Raw genomic sequence first — 25,370 nt, 5'->3', positions numbered from 1 at the left:
TATGCTTTTATGGATATTTGTAGAACAGAGACCCTGCATTGCCCTGCTATTTTTTAAGAATGTGGTCAGATCTAAGAAAATAAGTATTGTATGCATCTTCCCCTTAAAGCCATAATGCAATGCTTAAAGGGTAACTTCAGCCTAAACAAACATACTGTCATTAAGTTACATTAGTTATGTTAGTTAAAATAGATAGGTAATATAATCTTTTACCCACCTTCTTTTAAAAGAACAGGCAAATGTTTGTGATTTCATGGGGGCAGACATCTTTTAGGTTGAAAGGAGGTGACAGGGAGCATGAAACAGTTCCACCTGTCCTGTCTCCTGTGTCCTGATCACCCCTCCCAGCTTCGCGAGCTAGGCTTCAAATCTAAAATTCTAAATATAAAAAAACACAAATTTGCGCCAAAACAGCAGAAGGAGAACAACATCATCAGAAATCCCATCATGCTTTTCACAGCATCAGGGGAAAAATGCCCGGGCAGTTTTCTTCTGTGCAGCTAAAAATGAGGCTTGGGTAAGACAAACAAAGTTCTGATGCTGTGAAACTGTTAAAGAAACACCAAGCCTTTTCAGTGCTGCTGAGTAGATTTTTACTTTGGAGGTTCACTTTAAGGGCTGTACAAGATAAGTAGATAATTTGGCTTCAGACAGCAGCACTGCAACATCTCTTTACACTGCACATATATTGTCAGTGTTTGAAGTCACTAATTACCAGTAATTTGTATGCCTGTATGATAAGCTTTTTTGTTATACTATGCCTAATACAGTTGCCCGTTTGTCCGTATAGGCTAAATGGAAATAGATTTGCTCAATTAACAATCTTTTCCAACACATGTATAGAACCAAAAGAATGTTCCTCAAGCTGTTGCTTTCAACAGTAGATCAATAGCTACTAGTGCAAATTGTTCACAGTCAGAGAGATCAATTAGTTTGCTGACCCAGCTGATAAACATATTGCATAGTGATTCATATCTCTCTCTGTTACGTGAGAATTTTCCTATGTATAAAGAGAGGTGTGAAAGTCGTTGAGGTTGCAGCATGCAGTCACTATGCTGACACTATCGCACAATGCCTGCATGAAGGTGCACTGGAAGGAGTAGGCTAACTAAACTTAAAAAGCATAGCACCTTGTCAGTCATTCAGTAATTATAAATACTCAGTTTGATCCAGATGGTAAAAAGCAGAGGCACTATATAGTTTCAAAATCTATTTTCTTAGACAAGATTTTAATTGTTGACCAAACATTGCTCAAACCACAAATGATGGTCGGTGGACATTTTTATATGCAAATGTTTTTTCATTTACCAAACATAGATATTCTAAACTACTATTTATGGGTAGCTGTATATATAATATATAATACTGTATCTGTTTATATCTTTACGCCTTCTTTTATTATCTTTACACCTTCATATATTTCCGAAGATTAGTGCAATTGATTCTCATGAAGTTAATAGCAGTTTGTATACTTTATATTAAAGTGTAGCTCCAGACATTTTGGTTCCATTGGGGAAAGGTTACTGCGTTGATCGGGTTTTAATTGGTTTTTGCATTCCTATGTTCTAGCCGTGTCTCAGACTGCTAAAATTAAGTTATTGTTGTTATGTTTTAATTACTTTCTCAGATCACATTGGAGTTATTTATTTATTATTTAATTTTAATTGTGCTGTGATCCTGTTTCTGCCATGCGAGGACTGCACAAATACTGCTAAAATCTCAACAACTTTTTAATCATTCATCATTTTAATAATACATTTTATCAAAGGCAAATAATAGAAACTATGAGCAGTATTATGTTTTCTTTGTTTAGCACCCTGTGGAGGACAGTATACAGGAACCGAGGGAGTGGTTTTATCCCCAAACTATCCAAATAACTACACTATTGGACAAGTTTGTCTTTATTCAGTAACAGTTCCAAGAGAATTTGGTAAGTTATGAATATATTACTATTTACTGTTTTTATATAATTTCACAAAATTCATATATAAAGTTAATAATGTATGCCTAATAATGTCTCAAGCAAAAGGAAAAAAAAATACAATTAATCTGCATTACATATAGTAACCAGTGCAGCTCATCAGGATTCCGGATATCCGGGTAACCTGGATATCCAAACTTTTTTATGCTATCTGGATAGGATTCCAGATTTCTCTAGCTATCTGGCTAGCTATCTGTGGATATTTGGCCGCATAACCCGGATATCCGCGGATATTGCGGATATCCGAAACCGAAATACTGTAACTAAGGAGCTGACATCTTGGAGCCAATCAGAGGGCTCCCAGCAGAAGCCCTAGCAACCAATGACAGAGGGGAACCCTGGCCAGCTCCACCTGACCTCATTGAGCCAATCAGAGGGCTCCCAGCCTAAACCCTGGCACCCAATCACAGAAAGGAACACTGGCCAGCTCCCCTGTATAATAAGGAGGGCTGCCATGATGAGACATATCATCTTAGCCTGCTTAATGCTCACTGAGAGACATGCTCCAGTCCAGTGCTGGTGGCCTAGCAAGGGGGCTGTACACATTTATAAACCTATAGCTGTTCAGTGATTAACCCCTTCACTAGTATCACTACACTATTGAAAAATCATTAATTAGCTTGATTGATGTCATTGTATGACAGTTAGAGTGTGTGCTCCAGTGCTGCTGGCCTAGCAGTGATAAACCAAAAGCTGTTCAGTGATTAACTGCTTCACTATCACTACACTATTGTTAAATCATTAATTAGCTTGATGTCATTTGTGTGACAATCAGAGTGTGTGCTGCAGGCAGCTGCTATGTGTCTGTGTGTGTGCTGTGCACAGACCAGGCACGCTGCTGCCTGCTGGCCAGCTATTATCCTTAGGTATATGTTAGGTTAGGGATTAGGGGATAGGATTACTGTGTTATTGTGTAGTTAGTACTGTAGTACTGCAGTCAGTGTGCTAGTAGTTGTTAGAGTAGTAGTACTACTGTGTTAGCTTTCTACAGAACTGCTATGCTGTGAGCAGTGGCAGTGTGACCTTTAGTGTGCACTAGTGTCTTCTCCTCTGCTGTCTGACTGTCGGCACTTGGCATGTGTCATGTGGCACTTGCCACGTGTCACGTGGCACTTGCCAAGTGTCACGTGGCACTTGCCAAGTGTCACGTGGCACTTGCCACATGTCACATGGCCAAGTGACATTTGGCAACTGCCACGCGACACTTGGCAACTGCCACATGACACTTGGCAAGTGACTCGTGGCAAGTGCCAATTGCAATGCGCCACGTCCAGCATGCTCCTCGCACACATTACACCTGCTGCTGCTGTATTGCCCTGCTCCTGCTGCCTGTGCAGCTCAGGCCAGGTTGCCACAGGCCACTGATACCTATATTTAACCCAAAACACAATTGCTGCATAATTTTTTGGAGGTGTCTTGGCTGAAAATTGTCATATCCCAGTTGTGCGGTTGGACTTTGGACACAATGTGGGCTGCACGACCGCTGTCTGGACCTAGGCCTAATGTTATTTGACAGCCATTTGTTTTGGGGGGGATTTTAAGTCCCCACATCATCAATTAGTGTTCCCCTTTACAAAATAATGATGCTACATGCCTCATATACCCTAAAAAAATGTTTTTAAAGCAATTTAAAGACCCCTTCTGTTTTTTCTATCCTGATATCCGAATTTGCCCGGATATCCCGGATTCTAGGGTTGGATATCCGATTCGGATTGGAAAATTTTTGAACTCGGATATCCGACCCGGATAGGATATCTGGGTATCCGGATCCGGGTCAATCCGGATTTTGAAAAGGGGTATCCGAGCAGCAGTGATAGTAACTATATGCAAGAATAAATGTTAGTCGCACAGTTGTCTTATTTTGGATTTTAACCAATTAAAGTTCTTGCCAATCATCTCTTTCAAAAATATAAAAATGTTCATATGACACTATACCTTTTCTGTAGCAACACAGTTGAGCCCAGGAGTTAGTGGAACAAATCTATTTCCTTTTTGATGTGGCTCACTAGGATGTAGATGTATTGCAAATTAACAAAATGTAATACATTTTTCATGTTCACAACTGTATGAAACGGTAATGACATATAGCATAAATTGTTCAGTATACCCATTTTACCTTAATTATTCTGGTTTTAGCCATATGTGGAACAATCTCCCAAAATGAGGCTGTATCAAAGCACCACTGATTTACCAACATGGAAAATAATTGTATTTAGTAAAAAAAAGTACATATATATACAGTAGCAATAAAAAGTATGTGAAATCTTTGGAATTAAATGGATTTCTGCACAAATTGGTCATGAAATGTGATCTGATCTTCATCTAAGTCACAACAATAGAAAATCACAATCTGCTTAAAGAGACTTTGTAACAAAATTTTGAGCCTTATTTCTTCTATCCTATAAGTTCCTATAGCTGTTCTAATGTGCTCTGTCTTACTGCAGCCTTTCCTAGATGCACAGTGGCTGTGTTATCTCTGTTATATGATCTAATCTTCTCTCCTCTGTTGGGTCTGTTGGGCTCAGGCAGTCAGGCTGGAATGTGCTGTGCTACTTGTTATTGGATAGAAGCTATACACACCCTCTCCAGGCCCTCTGCACACTCTGTATGACTCACACCCTGAGCTACTCTCAGCCTATCACTTGCTATGTCTTTTCTTTGTAAGCACTGCATAAAAAAGGCAATTACAAGCCAGGATTGCAGCAGGGAGTGGCAGAAACAGCACAGAGGGGCCCAGGAGAACATAATGAATAGAATGGTATGCTTTTTATTGTAAGAATTTTACAGTACAGATTCTCTTTAAACTAATACCACACAAATAATAAAAATGTTTCCATGTTTTTATTGAACACACCATGTAAACATTCACAGTGCAGTTGGAAAAGGTACTTTTTATTGCTACTGTAGATACACACCAATAATGAAAAAAAATGTAAAAATCCATATGTTTGTGTACATCTATAGATATATAGATAGATGGGTAGATAGGAATTTTTAAGTGTTGCTATCATTCTGTCATTGTTGGTGTGAGTGTGTGTTTGTGTGTATATATATATAACATTTTCTGTAGTGATAAATCAGTGGTGCTTTGATACAGCATCATTTTTGGGGAGATTGTTCTATATGTGTCTGTGGATGGGTTTTTAGCACACTAATTGTGGTACTGGTGCAGGTCAAATATTGTGTATTTTGGTTTTAGCATCACTAATACTTCTTACAGTATATCTATATATAGACAGATTAGACAGGGAATCTTTTGTGCTGATATGTACGGCCCTGCAGCAAGGCCTTAAAGCTGCAGTGGCCTGTTAAGTGAAAAATTACCTGTTTTTTAGAGGGGGTTTACACTGCGGGGCCTCTAGGTGTCCTCTTTAAAGAGACACTGAAGCGAAAAAAAATTATGATATTATGATTTGTATGTGTAGCACAGCTAAGAAATAAAACATTAAGATCAGATACATCAGTGTAATTGTTTCCAGTACAGGAAGAGTTAAGAAACTCCAGTTGTTATCTCTATGCAAAAAAGTCATTCATCTCTACGACTTTCAAAGTCGTGGAGAGGGCTGTCTTCTGACTTTTATTATCTCAACTATAAGTGAACAGTTTTCTTTTTATCTGCTAGAGGAGAGGTCATTAGTTCACAGACTGCTCTGAAAGAATCATTTTGAATGCAGAGTGTTGTGTAATCTGCACATATTAGAGAATGATGCAATGTTAGAAAACACACTATATACCTGAAAATAAAAATATGAGAATATTTTCTAGCTAGCTCTAATCTTCTAGCAATTATTCATAGTACACAACCAATTCATTATATCATATTTTTTTCACTTCAGTGTCTCTTTAAGTCAGTAATGCTGAAAAATATGCATCTGAAACTGCAACATAGAACTCCCATCTAGAAACAACTTTAATTTGTCTAGAAAACTTGAGCTTCTATCATCACTGTTTAACTATAATTTTAATTTACAATAACTGAAGACTAATATGCTTATTTTTTCTGCCCTTCTAGTTGTGTTTGGGCAGTTTGCATACTTCCAGACAGCGCTTAATGACTTGGTTGAACTTTTTGATGGAGCCCATCCACAGTCAAGACTTCTCAGTTCCCTTTCGGGAAGTCATACTGGTAAATGGAATTATACATATTTATAAGTTAAATGTTTGTCTGATTTGATTACTGTTATATTTCCATTTTGCTCTAAAATGTTTTATTGCGTATATAAGATTTGTTGTGTGGAAACTAGTCTAACTACCCTGCGTGCAATTTAAAATGTTAGTTTACTTATGCAGGTTATACCCTTATTACAGATAGGTTCCATTCCCTGAGTTTGTCTATGCAGAGGTCCCCAACCTGGGGGCCGCGGCCCCCTGGTGGTCCATGGGCAAATTTCTGGGGGGCAGCGGCGGATCTGGCCTTTCTCCCTCTCCCCCCCTGCTGCCGCGGCCACCGCTCCTGTTCAGTGGCGTATGGTCCATTGAGCGCAAGGGGGCATGGCGCTCCGGGTGACAGGTGGGGAGGGGGTGTCAAAAAGGCCAACCAGAGTCCATTAGAGATCAGGCCAGCAGTACCTGCTCCATCTACCTCGTCTTCAGTGTTTGGCTGCAGCTGGCTCAGACCCCTGTTGGCTCCACCTCCGTCATTCCGGCTCGTAATTTCAATTCCTGCGGAAACCAGGGCAGCACATGGGGCACACAGTCTTCCTGCTAGGGAGGGAGGATTGTATTCCTGCAGGATCGCCGCTGTTGTCACCCCCCCAGTGGCCCCACTGAACTGTCAGATGCTGCTGCTAAAGAATGGATGTGCTGGCTGCTCCACCGCTACATGAGGAGGATCCGGAGGCTGTCTGGGTCTCACCCATGCTGCTCTTCTGGCTCCTCAGCACGTGAACTCTGCACCGCCGCGATGCCAGTTCTCTGCTGCACCCTGGGAACCCAGAGGCTGGCCCAACTGCACTTTCCACCATTCGGAATCATTACACCAGGGAAGAGAGAGGTCTGATCGGAGAGGGAGAGGCCTGATCGCCACAACTCCTCCACCACCGCTGAGGCAATGAGAGCCAGATGCCACTGATTTCTGGCCCAGGCCACCAGTCCAGGTACACCACGGCTGGCCTCAGCTCTGAGCCACAACACCTTCCACTGTGGGCAGTATATCACTGGACATCCCTAACGGCTGCCAGTGTCTCTCTCTCTCTTCCTCCTGTCTGTCTCTCTGCTCTCTCTCTCTCTCTTCCTCCTGTCTGTCTCTCTGCTCTCTCTCCCTCTTCCTCCTGTCTGTCTCTCTCTGCTCTCTCTCTCTTCCTCCTGTCTGTCTCTCTCTGCTCTCTCTCTCTCTTCCTCCTGTCTGTCTCTCTGCTATCTCTCTCTCTTCCTCCTGTCTGTCTCTCTGCTCTCTCTCTCTCTCTTCCTCCTGTCTGTCTCTCTCTGCTCTCTCTCTTTCTCTCTCTTCCTCCTGTCTGTCTTTCTCTGCTCTCTCTCCCTCTTCCTCCTGTCTGTCTCTCTCTGCTCTCTCTCTCTCTTCCTCCTGTCTGCCTCTGCTCTCTCTCTCTCTCTCTCTCTTTCTCCTGTCTGTCTCTCTCTGCTCTCTCTCTTTCTCCTGTCTGTCTCTTTCTGCTCTCTCTCTCTCTCTTTCTCCTGTCTGTCTCTCTCTGCTCTCTCTCTCTCTTCCTCCTGTCTGTCTCTCTCTGCTCTCTCTCACTCTTCCTCCTGTCTGTCTCTCTCTGCTCTCTCTCACTCTTCCTCCTGTCTGTCTCTCTCTGCTCTCTCTCTCTCTTCCTCCTGTCTGTCTCTCTCTGCTCTCTCTTCCTCCTGTCTGTCTCTCTCTGCTCTCTCTCTCTGTTCCTCCTGTCTGTCTCTCTCTGCTCTCTTTCTCTTCCTCCTGTCTGTCTCTCTCTTCTCTCTCTCTCTTCCTCCTGTCTGTCTCTCTCTTCCTCATTTCTGTCTGTTTCTCTCTGCTCTCTATCTCTCTCTCTTCCTCCTGTCTGTCTCTCTCTGCTCTCTCTCTCTCTCTTCCTCCTGTATGTCTCTCTCTTTTCTCTCTCTTTCTTCCTCCTGTCTGTCTCTCTCTCTTCCTCCGGTCTGTCTGTTTCTCTCTGCTCTCTATCTCTCTCTCTTCCTCCTGTCTGTCTCTCTCTGCTCTCTCTCTCTCTCTCTCTCTCTCTCTCTCTCTCTCTCTCTCTCTCTTCCTCTTGTCTGTCTCTCTGCTCTCTCTCTGCTCTCTCTCTCTCTCTCTCTTCCTCCTGTCTATACTGGGGTACCTGTACTTGTTATACTGTGGTAACTTTACTTGCTATACTGGGCTAACTGTACTTGCTATACAGTGGTCACTGTACTTGCTGTAAAGTGGTATCTGTACTTGCTATACTGGAGTAACTGTACTGTACTTGCTATAAAGTGGTAACTGTACTTGCTATACTGGGCTAACTGTACTTGCTATGCAGTGGTAACTGTACTTGCTATGCAGTGGTAACTGTACTTGCTATACTGGGCTAACTGTACTTGCTATACAGTGGTAACTGTACTTGCTATACTGGGGTAACTGTACTTGCTACACTGGGCTAACTATACTTGCTATACTGTGGTAACTGTACTAGCTATACTGGGCTAACTGTACTTGCTATACTGTGGTAACTATACTTGCTATACTGGGCTAACTGCCGCCGCCACTAGCCATGCCCCTCCTCCCCCCCAACACCCCCGCCCCGGGGGACCGCAGAGAAAATTTTGGTCGGTATAGTGGGCCCCGGGCTCAAAAAGGTTGGGGACCCCTGGTCTATAGGATTCATTTGCTTGTAAGTGGAGTATTGTACTTACCTATACATGAGGAAAAATTCTTTACTTTCAGACAATTCTGTATTTGTACATGCAGTATTAACAGTTTTTGGTTGTTTTCAATGTGCTTTATTGTGTTTTAGACACTTATAACTCCTTATGCAATACTGCAACATGTAGGTAACAAACTATGGCATAATGAAAACAGTACAGTACATTTTGTACATGAGGATAACTTTGTTTGTATGTGAAACATGTGTAACTCAAGTGTTTGTAAGTAGAGGACTAACGGCCCTTTCACACGAGAAGCTGACAATCGTTGAAGTCACCTCCTATCAGCTGCTCCCTTGGCTTGCACTAGCCGGGCGCTTGCTAGCACCCACTACTGGTGCTACAAAGGTGGCCCGCCATGCTCAGATTTGGCATGCCGTGGTTCTCTGCTGCTCATTAACACCACCCTGTGTCAACGCTTGACATGCATGGTGATACAACCGTTGCAATTCGGCTACATTTAAATTGCACCCAAATTGCACTGGTGGTTGGCAGACAAGAGGCTGAACTGCTCTGCAAATGTGCAGTTAAGCCATCCGTCTGAAAGGGCCTAAATTTACTTCAGTGTGTTTGAAGCTCGGGCATGTTACTCTGCAGCCCCTACTCTATGGAACTCACTTTCACAATCAGTGTGAGAGGCTCCTTCTCTGAACAGCTTTAAGACCCCTCCCTCCATCGTTTGTGCGCTAAAGTATCCTTTAAGGGCTAGTGGCCAATCAAATAGCAAAGTCAATTTAAACATAATAATGAGGAGTCACTTTCCCTACAGCTAATTAAAAAGCAAAAGTATTCATTTGTAAAGCAATTCATTATTACGCATAGTCACATACACCGCACAGAGGTTCCTCTGTTACTATGTGTCCTAACTCCTCATCATTATGTTTGAATGAGTATTTGTGTACGAGCTGACTATTACGCATAGTCACATACACCGCACAGAGGTTCCTCTGTTACTATATGTCCTAACTCCTCATCATTATGTTTGAATGAGTATTTGTGTACGAGCTGACTTTGCATTATTGATTTGACCTTCTTTTTAAGATCCTGACATACAGTATCAACCAAAGTATGACCATTAAAAGCTGGTTCTCTGTGATAGCTGATGGAGGTAATCGGAGGTAATCGGCGTTAGTAATAGTGTTAGTAAATTAGCTGCAGAGTATAAAAATTGGGACTCTTCCCTGCTGCTTTGGGAATATTCTCTTTGCTTTCCATGTTTGTATATTTTCCTTTTTAATATACGGTACAATAGTATTACTGCTGTTTACCTAAGCAAACATTAAATATAGAAGAATGTTCAAAGGATTAGAGATGGCCCGAACTGTTTGCCGGCAGGCAGTTCCCGGTGAATTTCCGCTGTTCGTGTTCTCTGCGAACTGTGAACATTTGGCGTGTTCGTCCCACCCCTATACCCCAGCACCTACCCCTGGACCTCCCACTTCCTATTAAAAAGCAGTTTATTGGATTCATTCTCTGCTGGCTGCTGTTAGTGAGAGCAGGGTCAGACTTGCTGCAGATAGGTAGAGAAAACATTAGTTAGGTCTGTGTTCTTTTTCCTTGCTGACTACTTGCTGAAAGCACCCCAAATAGGAAATAGCCCTTTTGAAGGCTAGTACAGCAGTCTCCTGTTTTTTATTTTGTGTGTGACACTCCACAGCCCACTGACACCCATAGCATGGGCATACTACTGCTATTGTGGCCACATTAAGTTGCAAGCACAGTACCACTCCAATGGATTATTTGTAGGAATGTACTGTGATTTCTGCCCTTTAGGGATTAAAACTTGACTCTGCATAAACTTCATCATTTTCGATGAGACCTTTGGCATGGATCCCCCTCTGGCATGCCACAGTCCAGGTGTTAGACCCCTTGAAACAACTTTTCCATTACTTTTGTGGTCAGAAAGAGTCCCTGTATGTTTCTAAATTAGTCTGCCCATTGAAGTCTATGGCGGTTAGGCCAGGCTCGCATGTTCACAAACATTTGCGGAAGTTCGATGTTTTGGTGTTCGTGAAATCTCTACAGTAAAAACACACTTATATTGTAAATTATAAGTATTCTAAATATTAAAATACAAGTAATTCCCTTCTATTGTTTACATTATAAAACGGTTTATTAAAAGCTCACATTCTATACTGATACTGGTGACATCTCCATGCCAGGGATAAGACATGCTTAATAACCATTTATGGAATGGGGGGGGGAGGCGGTAGCTTGCAAAGCAGTAAGAATGAAAAACATGGATCAGTATTTAGTGCAATTAGTAATCATTATAAGCATGGTAAACTGAACATTTTCAGATTAACATTCCAGCTGTAACGATTGCAGAATTATTTCCGTGGTCAGCGCACAAGATGTGCGCTGACACTACGGAAATCCTCCACAAGCGTGTAATATAACAGAACCCAGCTATGGTGCTATGCACCTGTAGAGGGAAATTCCCACCGGCAGATGGAGCTGTGGAGTGCAGAGGAACACAGCCTCTGCCCTGCCACAGATGCCAGATGGGAATTGCATCAATCGAAGCAATGCAGGGCAAGATAGCCCTTGAAGAGAGAGAGAGCACAGAAACAGAATGTATGTGTGTCCACCAATCTAGTCGCCACCCAGCGACGGTGAACACACAACAGCGGAAACGAAGTGGGAACGCAATCGCAAGAGTGGCAATTGCCAATGTATGTGTGTCCACCAATCTAGTCGCCACCCAGCGACGGTGAACACACAACAGCGGAAACGAAGTAGAAACGCAATCGTAAGAGTGGCGATTGCCAATAGTGACACAAGACCGAATCAGACAGAGCACAAGTGTAGCAAGAAAGACATAGCAAATAACAATGATCAGAACATCAACGAAAATAACAAACGCTAGCTAAACGCGAACTCCGCACTCATTCGCAACAGCGAATGCGTTAAAGACACAATCACCGCGCATTAGGCACCCAGTGATACCCTAACTAACCAATGTAACACAAACACAAAAATAGAAAACGCGAACGCTTGCTAAACGGTTACCACACCGAGCATACAGCAAGCGTTCGTACCAGACAAGACAGAGAGAAGGAGTAGCCAGCAGCAACCGCAGCTCTGGCCTACACTCCCAGACAGAGTACAGAAGGAACCACCGCCACTACCGCTAGGGCGAATGCTATCCAGACAGACTTTGGTATAAGATAGGTTTCAATTTTATCTGTAGCCACAATGAGAAAATTGCAATATTATAAATTATTTTTGGTAACATACACTTGATAGACCATGTTTTAGTGACCCCCCCTCCCCCAATAAATAAATTCAATAAATAAATACATTTAAAAAATGACCATAATATTGTGAAAATATTGTAGATCACATTCACATACAAATGTAAACAATTTTAACCATTTCCCTACTAAGGGTTTTTCCCCTTCTGGACCAGAGCAATTTTCACCTGTCAGTGATCATCTTATTTATTCAACAACTTTATAGCTACTTATCACAATGAAATGATCATTATCGTGTTTTTTTGCCACCATATGGGTTTTCTTTGGGTGCTACACTTTGTAAAGATTTATTTTATTCTAAATGCATTTTAATGGGAATAATGAGAAAAAATTTAAAAAATTATTTCTCAGTTTTTGGCCATTGTAGTTTTAAAATAAAATGTTCTATTGTGGATAAAACCTACACATTTTATTAGCCCATTTGTCCCAGTTATTAAAATGTTTAAAATATGTCCCTAGTACAATGTATGGCGTCAATATTTTATTTGGAAATAAAGATGCATTTTTTTCAGTTTTGCATCAATCAATAATTAAAAGCCCATATTTTCAAAAATAACTTTAATACACCCTCAGTGCATACATATTAAAAAAAAAAAGTTCAGTCCCTAAGGTAACTATTTATATATTTTTTGAATTGTCATTTTTTCTTTTTTCTTTTTATTCACTTGTTCTGCAAATTATCACACAGTGTTGTAGGTCATGGTTGCAGTTCTATGGACCAAACTGGAATACAGTTGCAAGGATGATTAAGTGATTACCAACATATGTGCTTTTTGTATTTTAAAAAAAAAATCAGTGAAGGTTAAGGTGAAACTGAATACATGTTACCATTATCATATCTCATTTGAGGCACCAATTTAGCTGAAGAGTGATTTTGTAAAAATGTCCAGCTCATCCCATAAGTATAGAGCATTGTGAAATTGTTATTTTATGTGTTACTGTTAAAGTAAGTACTTTATGAATACAGTTTTTCGATCAAGAAAGTAAAATGCATGTAGAGGTTCAGCTATGAGTATAATTGTCTCTGTTTCCTTTGCTGGTCAGGAACTACAATATGTTCATGTATCATTTATTGGAATGAGAACATTACTTTCTTTCCTGTAAATTAGATGTGATTCTCAAATTATCTGAAAAGCTGTAGGAAAGGGCACTGCAAGTTTATAGAGAAGCCAGGAATTTCTAATGACAAAAATGAAGATAATATTTGCATTTTAAAAAAAAGAACAAATGAAAAAGTCCTGCCTCATTTTCTGTCTAAAACATTAGTGAGTGATTCAAAATGTTTAGTTAATTGAGAATGAGGTTCTGAAAGATCTTTTGTTTCTACTTTTACAAGCAATAATGTAGTACTTTAATATGTATATTTAATAAAGGTAGGGCAAAGAAGAATGGTGATGTGCTAAATATTGTGGTGGTGTTAAGACATGCAAAAACTCAAAAAGTTATTTGTTTCCCATGGTCATGTCAATAAAAGATATTTTCTTATTGACAGGATTACTATTACCACTCTGTAACTACACACTCTTTGATTGCGTTAGGTTGCTGATATATCATGTTATACTCCCAGGAATCTATATTTTAACAGCATAGTAAGCCATGCAAGTTGTTAAAGCATGAAGTAAGTGTTGATCTGTATAGTAAAGGTTTCAGTAAATTCTATAACTGTATCTGCAGGTATTCATGCATGAGGGCTTATTTCAGTTTTGTAACCACTCTGTGTAATGCTTCTTATCACAAAGAATACAGAATTAATCCAATACACTGCTCAAAAATTAAAGCAGCATTTTGAAAACACATCAGATCTCAATATGCAGAACAGAACTCATATTTGTACTGCTTCAGACTGAGTGATGTGTTAGAAGAAAAAGACACCACAATTTTTTTTTAAAATATGAACATTTTGCAGAGCTTCAAAACTGAAAATTAGCAACCTACAAAGAGATGAATTCAAACACGCCTTGAAAATCAAATTGAAAAAAAAAAATGTGGCAGGGTAATCAAGTCAGTCAGTAGTTTTTATGACCTTCAAATGGTTGTATGCATGACTGACAATGTCTGGGCACACTCCTAGTGATATGATGGATGGTGTCCTAGGGGATCTCCTCCCAGATCTGGACCAGGGCATCACTGAGTACCTAGAAAGTCTGAGGTGCAACCTGGTGATGTTGGACAGACCGAGACATAATGTCCCAGAGGTACAGTATTGGATGTAGGTCAGACAAGTTTGTGTGTGTGTGGGGGGGGGGGGGTAGTTAATGGCATAATTTCCTTCATCCTCCAGTTACTGCCTCAATACTCTTGCCACAGGATTGACATGCACCCACTGCACCTGTGTAGGGTCTGACAGTGGGTCTAAAGGTCATTATACAGCTATCGAGTTTGCGACCTGATCGACCATCCAATTTGATAATTTTATTGAGTTGGATGAAAATGGGTGGAGAAACAAGCATGCCCGTTAGATGATTCAACCAATTCCTGTCAAAGTCGGTTCAATGCACCAATTGTACAAGTTGGAAAGGTTATAGAAAGTGCTTGATTGTGTGCATGGCAGTAATAGCATTTGATATCGCAACAAACATGATAGACCCCCATCCAATGTCCCCTATTGTAAAATGTCTCCCTGTGCGTGGTATAATCTCACATGGCCCACTGCCACAACTCCCAGCCTCATCAGCTGTCACCCCTGTGTGGCACTAGCTGCGTGTGTGTGTGTGACATCATGGTAATGCTTGGGGGTGACAGCTGTGGTCATCTCTAAATCTATTAGGAATCAGACTTTGGTGTATGGGCAGGCAACAGATCTCTCTCCAGTCAGATTTGATCAGAAAGAGATCGGTCTCTTGGTCAATCTGCCTATACATTGCAAGATGTATGGGTACTTTTTAGATTTCTTCCTGATACCTAATGGCAGTCAACGTGCCCTTGTCTATGCCTCTAGAGGTCTGTGCGTCCTTCCATGGGCATGCCTCCCATAGATCATCACTGATCCACCACCAATCTGGTCATACTGAATGATGTTAAAGGCAGCATAACCTTCTCCATGGCTACTCCAGACCCTTTTTGATGTCTTTCACATGTGCTCAGGGTGAGACTGCTCTCATCTGTGAAAAGCACAGGGTGCCAGTGGTAGACTTGCTGATTCTGGTGTTCTCTAGCAAATGCCATTTGAGGTCAGTGGTGCTGGACAGTAAGCAGAGGGCCCATTAACCTCCTTGGCGGTAACCCCGTGTGTGACACGGGGTAAGCCGCCGGAGGGTGCCGCTCAGGCCTTGCTGGGCCGATTTACATAATTTTTGTTTTCAAACACGCAGCTAGCACTTTGCTAGCTGCATGTTTGGTCTGATCGCCGCCGCCCGCTGCCGATGCGCCGCTTCCCGCCGCGGAAACAGGCTCCCCCCCCGCATACCCCTTGCGCAGCCTGGCCAATCGCCGCCAGGCTGCGCTATGGGGTGGATCGGGACTCCCTGTGATGTCACGACATCCATGATGTCAATGACATCACTCCATTCGTCGCCATGGCGACGGGGGAAGCCCTCAAGGAAATCCCGTTCAGAACGGGATTTCCTTATGGGCAAGTGGCGCCGGCGGCGATTGGAGGGGACGGGCAGACGCCGCGGGGAGGGGGGGAAGCATGTAGCTAGCGCTAGGCTAGCTACATGCTTAAAAAAAAGTGAAAAAAAACTCCCGCAGCTGCGCAGCCGCGGGAATTATACCGCCAGGGGGGTTAAAGGAAGTCAGGCCCTTATAGTAACATCATGAAGTGGTGAGGGTCATTTTTCAAGAGGCGGCTGATTTCAGTGCATTGCTGCACTGATAGTTTTGGCGCCAACGCTGCATGCACACAATATTTCAGCCAGACACCGCACAAATTATAAAACAAAAAGGGTAATTTGGCCACCGGCAATAGCTGATGCCTGAATTACGTCTCCCCCGAGTTGCTACAACTCATAGGAGGAATAGTAATCAGTGTGGGCCCGGAGTATGTGCAGGAGCAGAGTGAGTCATGTTTTGGCTTCACTTTGTGCTGAAATGGCCTGAACTGATAATGAATGGACTCCATTTTGTAGGGCTCTGTCAGTGGTTATCCTGTTCCTTCTTAACTAGAAGAACAGATGCCAGTCATGCTGATGGATTAACCTTCCTGGCGGTAAGCACGCCGGAAGGCACCGCTCAGGCCCCGCTGGGCCGATTTGCATAATTTTTTTTTGATACACGCAGCTAGCACTTTGCTAGCTGCATGTGCAATCCGATTGCCGCAGCTACCCACCGATCCGCCGATATCCGTCGCGCCGCAGCCGCCCCCCTCAGACCCCGTGCGCTGCCTGGCCAATCAGTGACAGGCAGCGTTGTGGGGTGGATCGGAGTCCCCTTTGACGTCGGTGACGTCATCCCGCCCGTCGCCATGGCGATGGGGGAAGCCTTCCAGGAGACCTTGTCTCGCTACATGAAATTTTTTTTTTAAAAAAAACGGCTTTGCTGCCCCCTGGCGGATTTTCATAAACTGCCAGGAGGGTTAAAGACCGTATGGCCTTTCTTTCCTAGCGTAACTTTCTGGCAGTGGTATGTGTTGATGTGCCATCCTAAAGGAGTTGGACTACTTGTGCAACATCCGTATATCCGGGTATTACCTCATGTTACCATTAGTTACACTAACTATAACCAAATTCAAAACTGGTGATAAAACTGCTGTAAAAATGAAGAAGGAAAAATGTTAGTGGCCTTTCCTCTTATAAACAATTCCTGCTTTGGTGGCTGTCTCATTGTTGCCTCTTTAATTTTATTAACACCAAAGCAGCTGAAACTGGTTAACAGCAAAAGACAGGAAATATTGCGCTGCTGAAGCTTAGCACTTGGCTGTACTGTAAATGAACCCAGAGAAGAAAAACAAAACAGGAGGAGCACTCCATATTGTGTTAACGTTTAATGAATTAAAAAATGTGCAAATACATTTGCACTTACTAGGTAAAGATGAAAAAACAGGCATTTGGTTTGGCGTAAAGCCCTGAAGAATGCGTCCCACTGAAGGTGCAACCTTGAGACTCCAGTGGCCAGCAGACGTGGGGGTCCAGATGGTGATCCGAGGTGTCCTTGCGGGATGATCATGTGCAGGAGACGTCAAATTGAGCTACAATTAAATGTTAGTTTTTATTACTGAAATAACGACTTCTAGTCTGTTTCTTCTCAAGGGAGGTAAGTCCACCAACTTCCCCCTTTTTAAATTGCTTTTAGACATTTTTATTCTATATTGGCGCCTCTGTTCAAAACCTTTGTACACAGTATATAGTGTGTACATTGTGAGGGTAGTCTAGGTAGAATAGGGAATAGGGTTTTTATAGCATTGGGAAAATTTTAGTGTAAGGTTAATATTAGGCTATTAGTAGGCTAGAGCTATCTTAGATCTTATGTTTATTTGGGAACAGGAGAGTAAAAGCAAAGATGCGGGAAAAGTTTATATGGGGTCTCAGTAAGGTTGTGATTGTTGTTGAGTACAAATGTCAATAGATGCAAAGTAAGTTAATACAGTGATGAAAATGTTCTGCATTTGCAGTGAAAGTGTCATGAAGTTGGAGTTTAGTTTTTCACTGCCCAGTTCTAGAAAGGGTATTATTGGAAGGAGGAAAGTTCCACATTTCCAGAGCTACCGTGATTTCTACATCTAATCTTTTAATGCAGCCAACATGCACCTAGTTATAAATACAGTGGGGAATATTTCTCAGTTCAGTCACACTGCAAGGAATGCAAAACAGGAGCAGACTGCCACATATTCATTTTCAACAGGGCAGCTTCATTCATAAATTTCCCTAAAGAATAGCACTCAGTAAAAATAAAACCTCCTTAAGAGCACTTCTTAAAAATTGGATTGTTTTCTGGCTTGTATCTTTCACAAATATATCTCAGATGTTTACATTTTTGCTGCAGTAGATAACAGACTTAGACTTTGCAAAAGGTAGAGTAAAGGCCCATTTCCACTTGTGCAGTGGGAATCGCCACGTAAAAAATTTGCATGCGGATGCGAATTTCGCATGCGGTTGTATACAAATTTTCATGCAAAATTGCATATGATTTTGCATGGATGTCTATGTATGCGAATTTAACCACTGCAGTGCCTGTGTGCTTTTCCATTGTTTCTATGCAAAATTGTATGCGAATTTGCATGAAAATTTGCATACCAAAACTGCATGCAAATTTCCTATTAAATACATTGTATGCGAATCGCATAGCTGTATGCGAATTCTGATGGAAACAGTCTCATTCACTTGTATTGTCACAGGAAACACATGCAGATTCACTCTAGTGGAAACGGGCCCTAAAACTATTGCAGATCTGCTACAAAATATTTGTAGATTATTTGCTAACAGAGTAGCAGCTTGGTTTGCACTGAAATAGACAACTGATTACCATCTTGGTAGTGAATATTCTAAAACCATTATTTTACATGAGAAGAACAAGAAAAAAAAAATCCTTGGGTGATGTGAATTTAGATGGTAAAATACTTTATGAATAGAGACTGTGGTAGTAGTGGCTGGATAGTGCACTGGTTAAGGACACCGCCTTTGAGATGGGAGACCAGGCTTTGAATCCTGGCTTGGGCCAGCACCTATTCAGGGTTCAAGCCAAGACTCCCTTACACTGCAGGGTGACCTCTTGAGAACGTCCCAGTGGCTGCAGCTTTTGAGCGCTTTGAGTCTGACAGGAGAAAAACGCTATACAAATGTTCGGATTATAATTGTTCTTATTAGATTGTGAGCTCCTCTGAGATACAGTTAATGACAAGACTATATACTCTGTAAATCACTATGGAAGATATCGGGAGGTATATAAATACTAAATAATAATAATAAAATAAATAACACCGAGACAAGAAGTGTTGCATGATGCAGGGGACAGCTCCATACCCAGCATTATGTTTTGAAATCACTTAACATTTCACTTGAAGTTTCCCCCACCACGCTCAAGGCAATTTGGTATACAGCAAGATGTGAAATCCATTCGACTTTTGTCATTGAGGCAGTGCAGGAATCGGGTGCCTAAGACCCAACTATATAGAAGAAAGGAGAAGGTTCTGCACAGTGCTGTACCAAAAATGATTCTGTCACTATTAAATCAAGTTAAAAAATATACAGCCAGGTTACTGACATGTTTCGTATTCACAATAGTCCTTAATCAAATCACTGGTATTAAGGACCATTGTGAGTCTGAAACATGTCAGTAACCTGGCTATTTGTTTTTCAACTTGATTTAATAAAGGCATATTCATTTTTGGTACGGCATTGTGAGGAACCTTCTCCTTTCTCCTGCAATTTGATTTACATGCTGTGTGAGCTTGAGTCTGGATTCACATATGACATAGTGTGAAAGGTAACGTTTTTTGGCATGTGCTTTGGGCCTTTTTTGTGCATTTTTGTTGCGTTTAAGTTTTTGATGCATCATGCGTGCATTGTTACGCATTTGCGGTTCGCTAATACAAAACACATATGCGTTTTTCATGTGGTTTTTTTGTTGCGTTTTATGCAAATCACTAGGAAGACAATAGGAAGCAAAAATGCATCACTAAACAATTTTTTTTAAGGAAAAACACATACCATTGTGTTCTTATTGACTTTCCTTATATGCATTTTTGCACCCATCCTGCATATTATGCAACAGAACCAGCGTCTTGCGAAACGCATACTGTAAAATGCATAGAAAGCGCTTATGCATTTTTACATGAGTTTTTTCCTGCGGCCCATAGACTTCCATTAGCAGCAAAAACGCAGTGTTTCCCGCTATGCTAGCATTTCTGCCATGTGTGCACCCAGCCTAAAGTGGAACTTCAGCCTAAACAAACATATAGTCATTAAGTTACATTAGTTATGGTAATTCAAATAGATAGGTAATATAATCTCTCACCCACCCTGTTTTAAAAGAACAGGCGAATGTTTGTGATTTCATGGGGGCAGCCATCTTTTTGGTTGAAAGTGTAGGTATGGATTTTTGGTTGAAAGGAGGTGACGGAGCATGAGACACAGTGTGTTCGCTAGGCAATGAGGACAACAACATCAGAAATTCCATCATGCTTTGCACAGCATCGGGGAAGAATGCCTGGACAGATTTTTTGATGGGGTGGAGCTTAGTTTCTGTGCAGCTAAAAATTAGGCTTGGGTAAGAAAAACAAAGTTCTGATGCTGTGAAACTGTTAGGCTACTTTCACACCAAGACGTTGCGTTTTAGGGGACGTTAAGGTCGCATAAAGTGCCTCTAACGCAACGCGTGGTGGTGTTGAAGTTGGACGTCAGATTGAGCCACGTTATGCGGCTCTCAAAGCAGCCGCTCCAGGATAGTGATGGGAAGTTCGGATCTTTTTAAGGATTTGGATCATTCGAATCAGATCATTGAAAAGATCTGGATCTATGAACCGAATCATTTGAATCATTTTACTAGGGAAGCAGACTGGGTGAAATGACTAGCAGGACAGGACTTTCCCTGCACTGTACATTCCTGGAACAAACGACACTCAGCGCCTCTGCCTGAGCCAAAGGCGCTGAGTGTCGTTTGTTTTGCTAGATGCTGTAACTCCTTTTTCTATTGCCTGAGGAAGCGGGCGCTGACCCGTGAAACGCGTTGCTTTGTTTTATCTGGAGTTTGTTAATAAATAGACTGAATGTACAGTCGTGTTGTGTCTGCTTGGAGAGGGTAAGTCCACCACTGCCTCCTCTAATTACCAAGTTTTAGCTTTTAAGCTCCTTTAAAACCCCTTTTATCCTTTTGGCGCCTCTGTTCTCTCTTATATAGACTTGTAACTGCGCATGCGCAAAATGCTCCTGACCACAGGAGTGTGATAAAGGAGGTTCACAGCCCATAATAGCACATGCGCAGTAGCCCCTTGGTTGTGGACTGTAAGTTTGTTGCAGCGGCACAGAGAATCTGATCAAGAGAACAATGAGGGAGCTGACAGACTACAGGGGGCTGAAATAACCCCCTCCCCCCTCAGGTAAGTAAAAATACTCTTGCGCCCTCCATATCAGGTTTACATAACTTCACACAGATATCTGAAACATTGCATTTAAAATTGAATTGGCTGTCAATTTAGATGCGGCACTAAGGAAATAAAAGACTTGCATGCACCAAGTCTCATATCTCCTGTAATTCATCAGGGCTCAATGGTGCGAGGTGGTCTCTACTCAGGGAAGACGCAATTGTTTGTTGCATAGTAACCAACCTGAGGGAGTTTCCCATTTTGCACGTTCATCAATTTCATTGACACTCAGTATCTGCAGGAAGATTGAGGTAATAATATGCATTTATAGCTAAAATGACCTGGATTTTTTTGTAGCATGTAGTGTACATCTTTAAAATGCTTACAGTTCCTGGGATTAAATTTGAAACTGCCGGCAGGATTAAAGAAATTATTTTTCTATATTAAACAATTGTATTTCTTAGCAGCTCCAATAAATGTTAAAACTTTTGTTTGAGTTTTCCAAATGAATGACATCAGTGAATATTCTAACTTGCCGAATGCAGTTCACATCTCTAATCTTTCTGCCATGCAATGTTTGAAGGAAATTGACTGGATCTCATACTGGAGAACATGCATCAATAAGGACTAATTGAATAACCAGAAAGCCATTATGGGTATTCCTTCAGCTTTCATAAATGAATTTGATTTTGAAATGATTTATAAAATTGAAATATTCAATAAGTGTTTTACATATGCTGCTATTGAATTTGCAATCTTCATTATGTATTTGTCAAAGAAAGAAAAATTACAAAGGAAGGCTAAGAGCCAGAACACCCTTAGTTTCACCTTGTGCTCCAGACCACTTGACTACCGCTGTGCAAAGAATACTCATTACTGATTTACTTCAAGTAAACCTATGACTGTAGTAATAAATGTACTGGTTAGTGGTTAACCCGTTACTGTACTGGCTACTTTAGTATCCCTCTACCTTTGTTTCTCATAGTTGATTTTTGATGATTTTCCTTTGGTCTGCATTGGAACTATATATTTTCTCTCTGGTTTCAGCACTTGCACAGCACTTAGTTATCTTATAATCTAAAAATGTGAGAAAGAAGTATTTTAGTACACAATGGCTTCAATTCACAAAGGGCTGTTAGTAAAAAAAAAGAAAAATCAGGCTGAAAGAAATACTGCATTTGTTATATTAGAATTTTTTTCCAAACTCACAATGATTATAACATATCCGGTAGAAGTTTGGTAATTTATCAAAAAATGTTGTTTCAGTTCATATATATATATATATATATATATATATATATATATATGTATATATATATGTATTAGGGCTGGTTCAGACGGACGTTCGGAGGCGTCGCGTTCGTTGGCGTCACGCCAGCGATGCGTACGGGCTTTCAGCAGTGTTCGCATTGCGTTCGGATGCGATCAGCGTTTTTCTTCCACTGGGGGGACATTACCCGTCGCGGTTAACCGCCCCTGGAAGCTACATGAACGCCAGGGAAAATCGTGACCCGAACGTCGCGTTCGTGTAAACGCGCGTGAAAGCTTGGTGCAAACGCTCCCATTCACTTGAATGGGAGCGTTTAACGCTAAGCCCCGACTGCTTGCGGTAAACGCTCCGCAAGCGTCCGTCTGAACCAGCCCTTAATATATATATATATATATATATATATATATATATATATATATATATATATATATATATATATATATATATATATATATATATATATATATATTGTATTTGAAAGTATTTAATAAAAGGACACACATATATGTATAGAACTACTGTAACAAAAAAATTTAAAATCTAAAATGTGTACATTCACATGCCTGTAAGGTGTACATTTTACCCAGAGTAAGTTGCATTGTAGATTAATTATTTCCTAGGTAGCTGTCACTTCCAGTAGTTATTTTTAATCTTATGGCTCTGGATCGCTTTCTCTTTCTCTTTGGTTTTGGATTAGCTCATGTCCTCATGGGGCATTCTCAAAGTTTCCTTTGTGCTTTTTAAAAGCAATCTCTTGCAAGGGTCAAAGATGCGTACCCAGCTATGTTACAAATGTTTGTGTTTGTGCTTGGAGCAGCCCTATAGGGTGGCTGTAACTTTACTACTGGAGTTCTAATAATATTTGTTCCATTTTTTTTCATTCAATTTATTCTGTTTCCTTAATTAAATTCATCTAAGAGATATAATTGTGGTGTCAGTTTTTTAAACATTCCTTTACTTTTAGATTGTGTCAACTATATATATTTAGCTGGATTGAAGGGTTGCAGGCCATAGTGTTTTGAGCAGACCTACAGAAAGGCTGTAACTTTTGGCACAAAAAAAAATACTTTTTCCCCCTTTATTCCTTTTCATTTAACCCTCTTACCACCGATTTAACTTGTGGCTTGCAAATGATCCAGGCTGATTTATTTTAGAAATGTTTATTTTTATTTCATATTCATGGTATTTCCTTGCTACTAAGTAGCGAGTTTAGGCAAGGACCACTGTTGTTTCCATAGTAAAATAACCCATAAATTACTTGTCTCCTATGTTGCTGTCACCTACTGTAAGTAGTAGAGATCTGACAAAACTGGCAGGTTTTCAACTAACCCATTTCCTCATGGGGTGTTCTCAGAGTTTTCTTTATTTTCAAAAGCACTAAGTGAATAGCAGTTGCTCTGCCCAACTGCCAGCAAATTGTACGGTGAGCAGGGAGGCTGACCAGCATCTTTGTATAAATCCTTTTCAGGGAGTGTCTTTATAAAGAATAAAGGTCATGCAGAGAATCCCCTATGGAGAGATGGACTAGCCCTAAATCTGTCGGTAATGTCAGATTTCTACTTCTTGCTGTAAGTGACAGCAACATAGGGGAAAATTAATTTATGCTTTTTAGTAGGAGGGCTTTTTGGTCTCTTTTAGTCCCATATACTTTCCTAGTGGTTTGGGGCACAGCGAGCAGCTTGGTTAGTCTGTTTTACTCTGGAAGAAATGTACTTCTTATTTGTATGATTCTAAATGTATTTAAAATTTTACGATTTCTAAAATTTTACGGAAGGGGCGGACATGTTACTAACTCACCTGAAGGCAGAAAGGATGCAGCACATGCAGAACAAGCTGGCAACTATGCTTTACAATGCGTTTAAGGGTGATGTCACTGCACAACGCAATAAAGGTACCACTGCCAGTAATCCTCCTCCCATGTCCACGCAGGCAAGGACAAGACGCTACAGCGATCTCATGGTGATGTCAGACATGCAGACATTCTTTAGTCCAATGCCTCGCCTTAGCACTTCCGGATCCACCCTCCACCAACGCCTGGACCGGCAGGTAGCTGACTACCTGGTCTTAAGTGTGGATGTAGACACTGTGAGTAGCGATGAACCCTTGGATTACTGCGTGCACAGGCTTGACCTGTGGCCAGAGCTGTCCCAATTTGCCATCCAACTTCTGTCTTGCCCTGCCTCAAGCGTCCTGTCAGAAAGGACCTTCAGAGCAGCTGGAGGCATTGTCACTGAGAAGAGAAGTCGCCTAAGTCACAAAAGTGTTCAGTACCTCACCTTTATCAAAATGAATGAGGCATGGATCCTGGAGGGCTACTGCCCGCCCCAAGACTAAGTCAGTCCCCACACACAGCATCTCTGCCTGCACGCCGTGTGACTTGCTGCCTGCCCCAAGACTAAGTCGCTCCCCACACAGCACCTCTGCCCACAGGCCGCTTGACTGCCTTCTCCGCCACCACCAACAGGGTTCAGGACTCCAGGCGGATTCCTGAATTTTTTAGGCCGCTGCTAGCAGCGGCTGCTATAATAGTTTTTCTGGTGCGTGTACATGCCTGCCTAATTTTTCTGGCTGCACTGCGGCTGCAACAACAAAACAAAAGGCATCTACATGTGTCCATTCCCCTTCGTAATCTTTACTTTGCTGTGGTGAAGGGGATTGCGTATCACAATGAAGCAATGACCTCCGGCTATATGAGTGTCTCGGGGGGTGGCACACCACAGATAATAAGGTCATTGCTTCATTGTGGACAGACCAAATTTGATCAGCTGGACAGTCTCTGTTGTTCTATCATTGAGCTACCACAGCCCGGCGACCATATGGGCTTGAAAACTGCCACGGCCTGCACTCTGGCTATGGTGCGCACCAGTCCAGCATGGCCTTTGCTACACAAACAGCTGTTTGCGGTGTGTTACACAGTGAGTTTTGTGTGCCAGTGTGAAGCAGTACTCTAAATACACTCCCTGATTGATGTATACACATGCAAGATGTTTTACAGCACTTTAGACCTGCAATTTAGCATTCAATGTGATTTCTGCCCTTAAAGAGAAACTCCAAGAATTGAACTGTATCCCAATCAGTAGCTGA

The 25,370-nt window shown here is 41.6% G+C and overlaps 1 protein-coding gene and 1 long non-coding RNA gene across 5 annotated transcripts in view; one reads left to right on the top strand and one right to left on the bottom strand.

Moving 5' to 3' along the window:
- CSMD1 (CUB and Sushi multiple domains 1) overlaps positions 1-25,370 on the top strand; it is a 2,205,021-nt gene that overhangs the window by 1,771,257 nt on the left and 408,394 nt on the right. The window contains 2 exon segments of the mRNA XM_068281348.1: positions 1,814-1,930; positions 5,994-6,107. Of these exon segments, the coding sequence (XP_068137449.1) occupies positions 1,814-1,930; positions 5,994-6,107 (231 nt within the window).
- Positions 17,028-25,370, bottom strand: part of LOC137571757 (uncharacterized) — an 88,018-nt gene continuing 79,675 nt past the window's right edge. For all 4 annotated transcript variants that reach the window (XR_011031419.1, XR_011031421.1, XR_011031422.1 and 1 more), the window contains 2 exons: positions 21,987-22,093; positions 17,028-17,185 (listed from right to left, as the gene is read on the bottom strand). This is a non-coding gene — a long non-coding RNA (uncharacterized lncRNA). The remainder of the gene's footprint in view (positions 17,186-21,986; positions 22,094-25,370) is intronic.

This window comes from Hyperolius riggenbachi, chromosome 4 (assembly GCF_040937935.1).
Source record: "Hyperolius riggenbachi isolate aHypRig1 chromosome 4, aHypRig1.pri, whole genome shotgun sequence".
Lineage (NCBI taxonomy): Eukaryota > Metazoa > Chordata > Amphibia > Anura > Hyperoliidae > Hyperolius > Hyperolius riggenbachi.
Note: the sequence above shows the minus strand (reverse complement) of the source record. Positions and strands in the feature narration are given on the sequence as shown.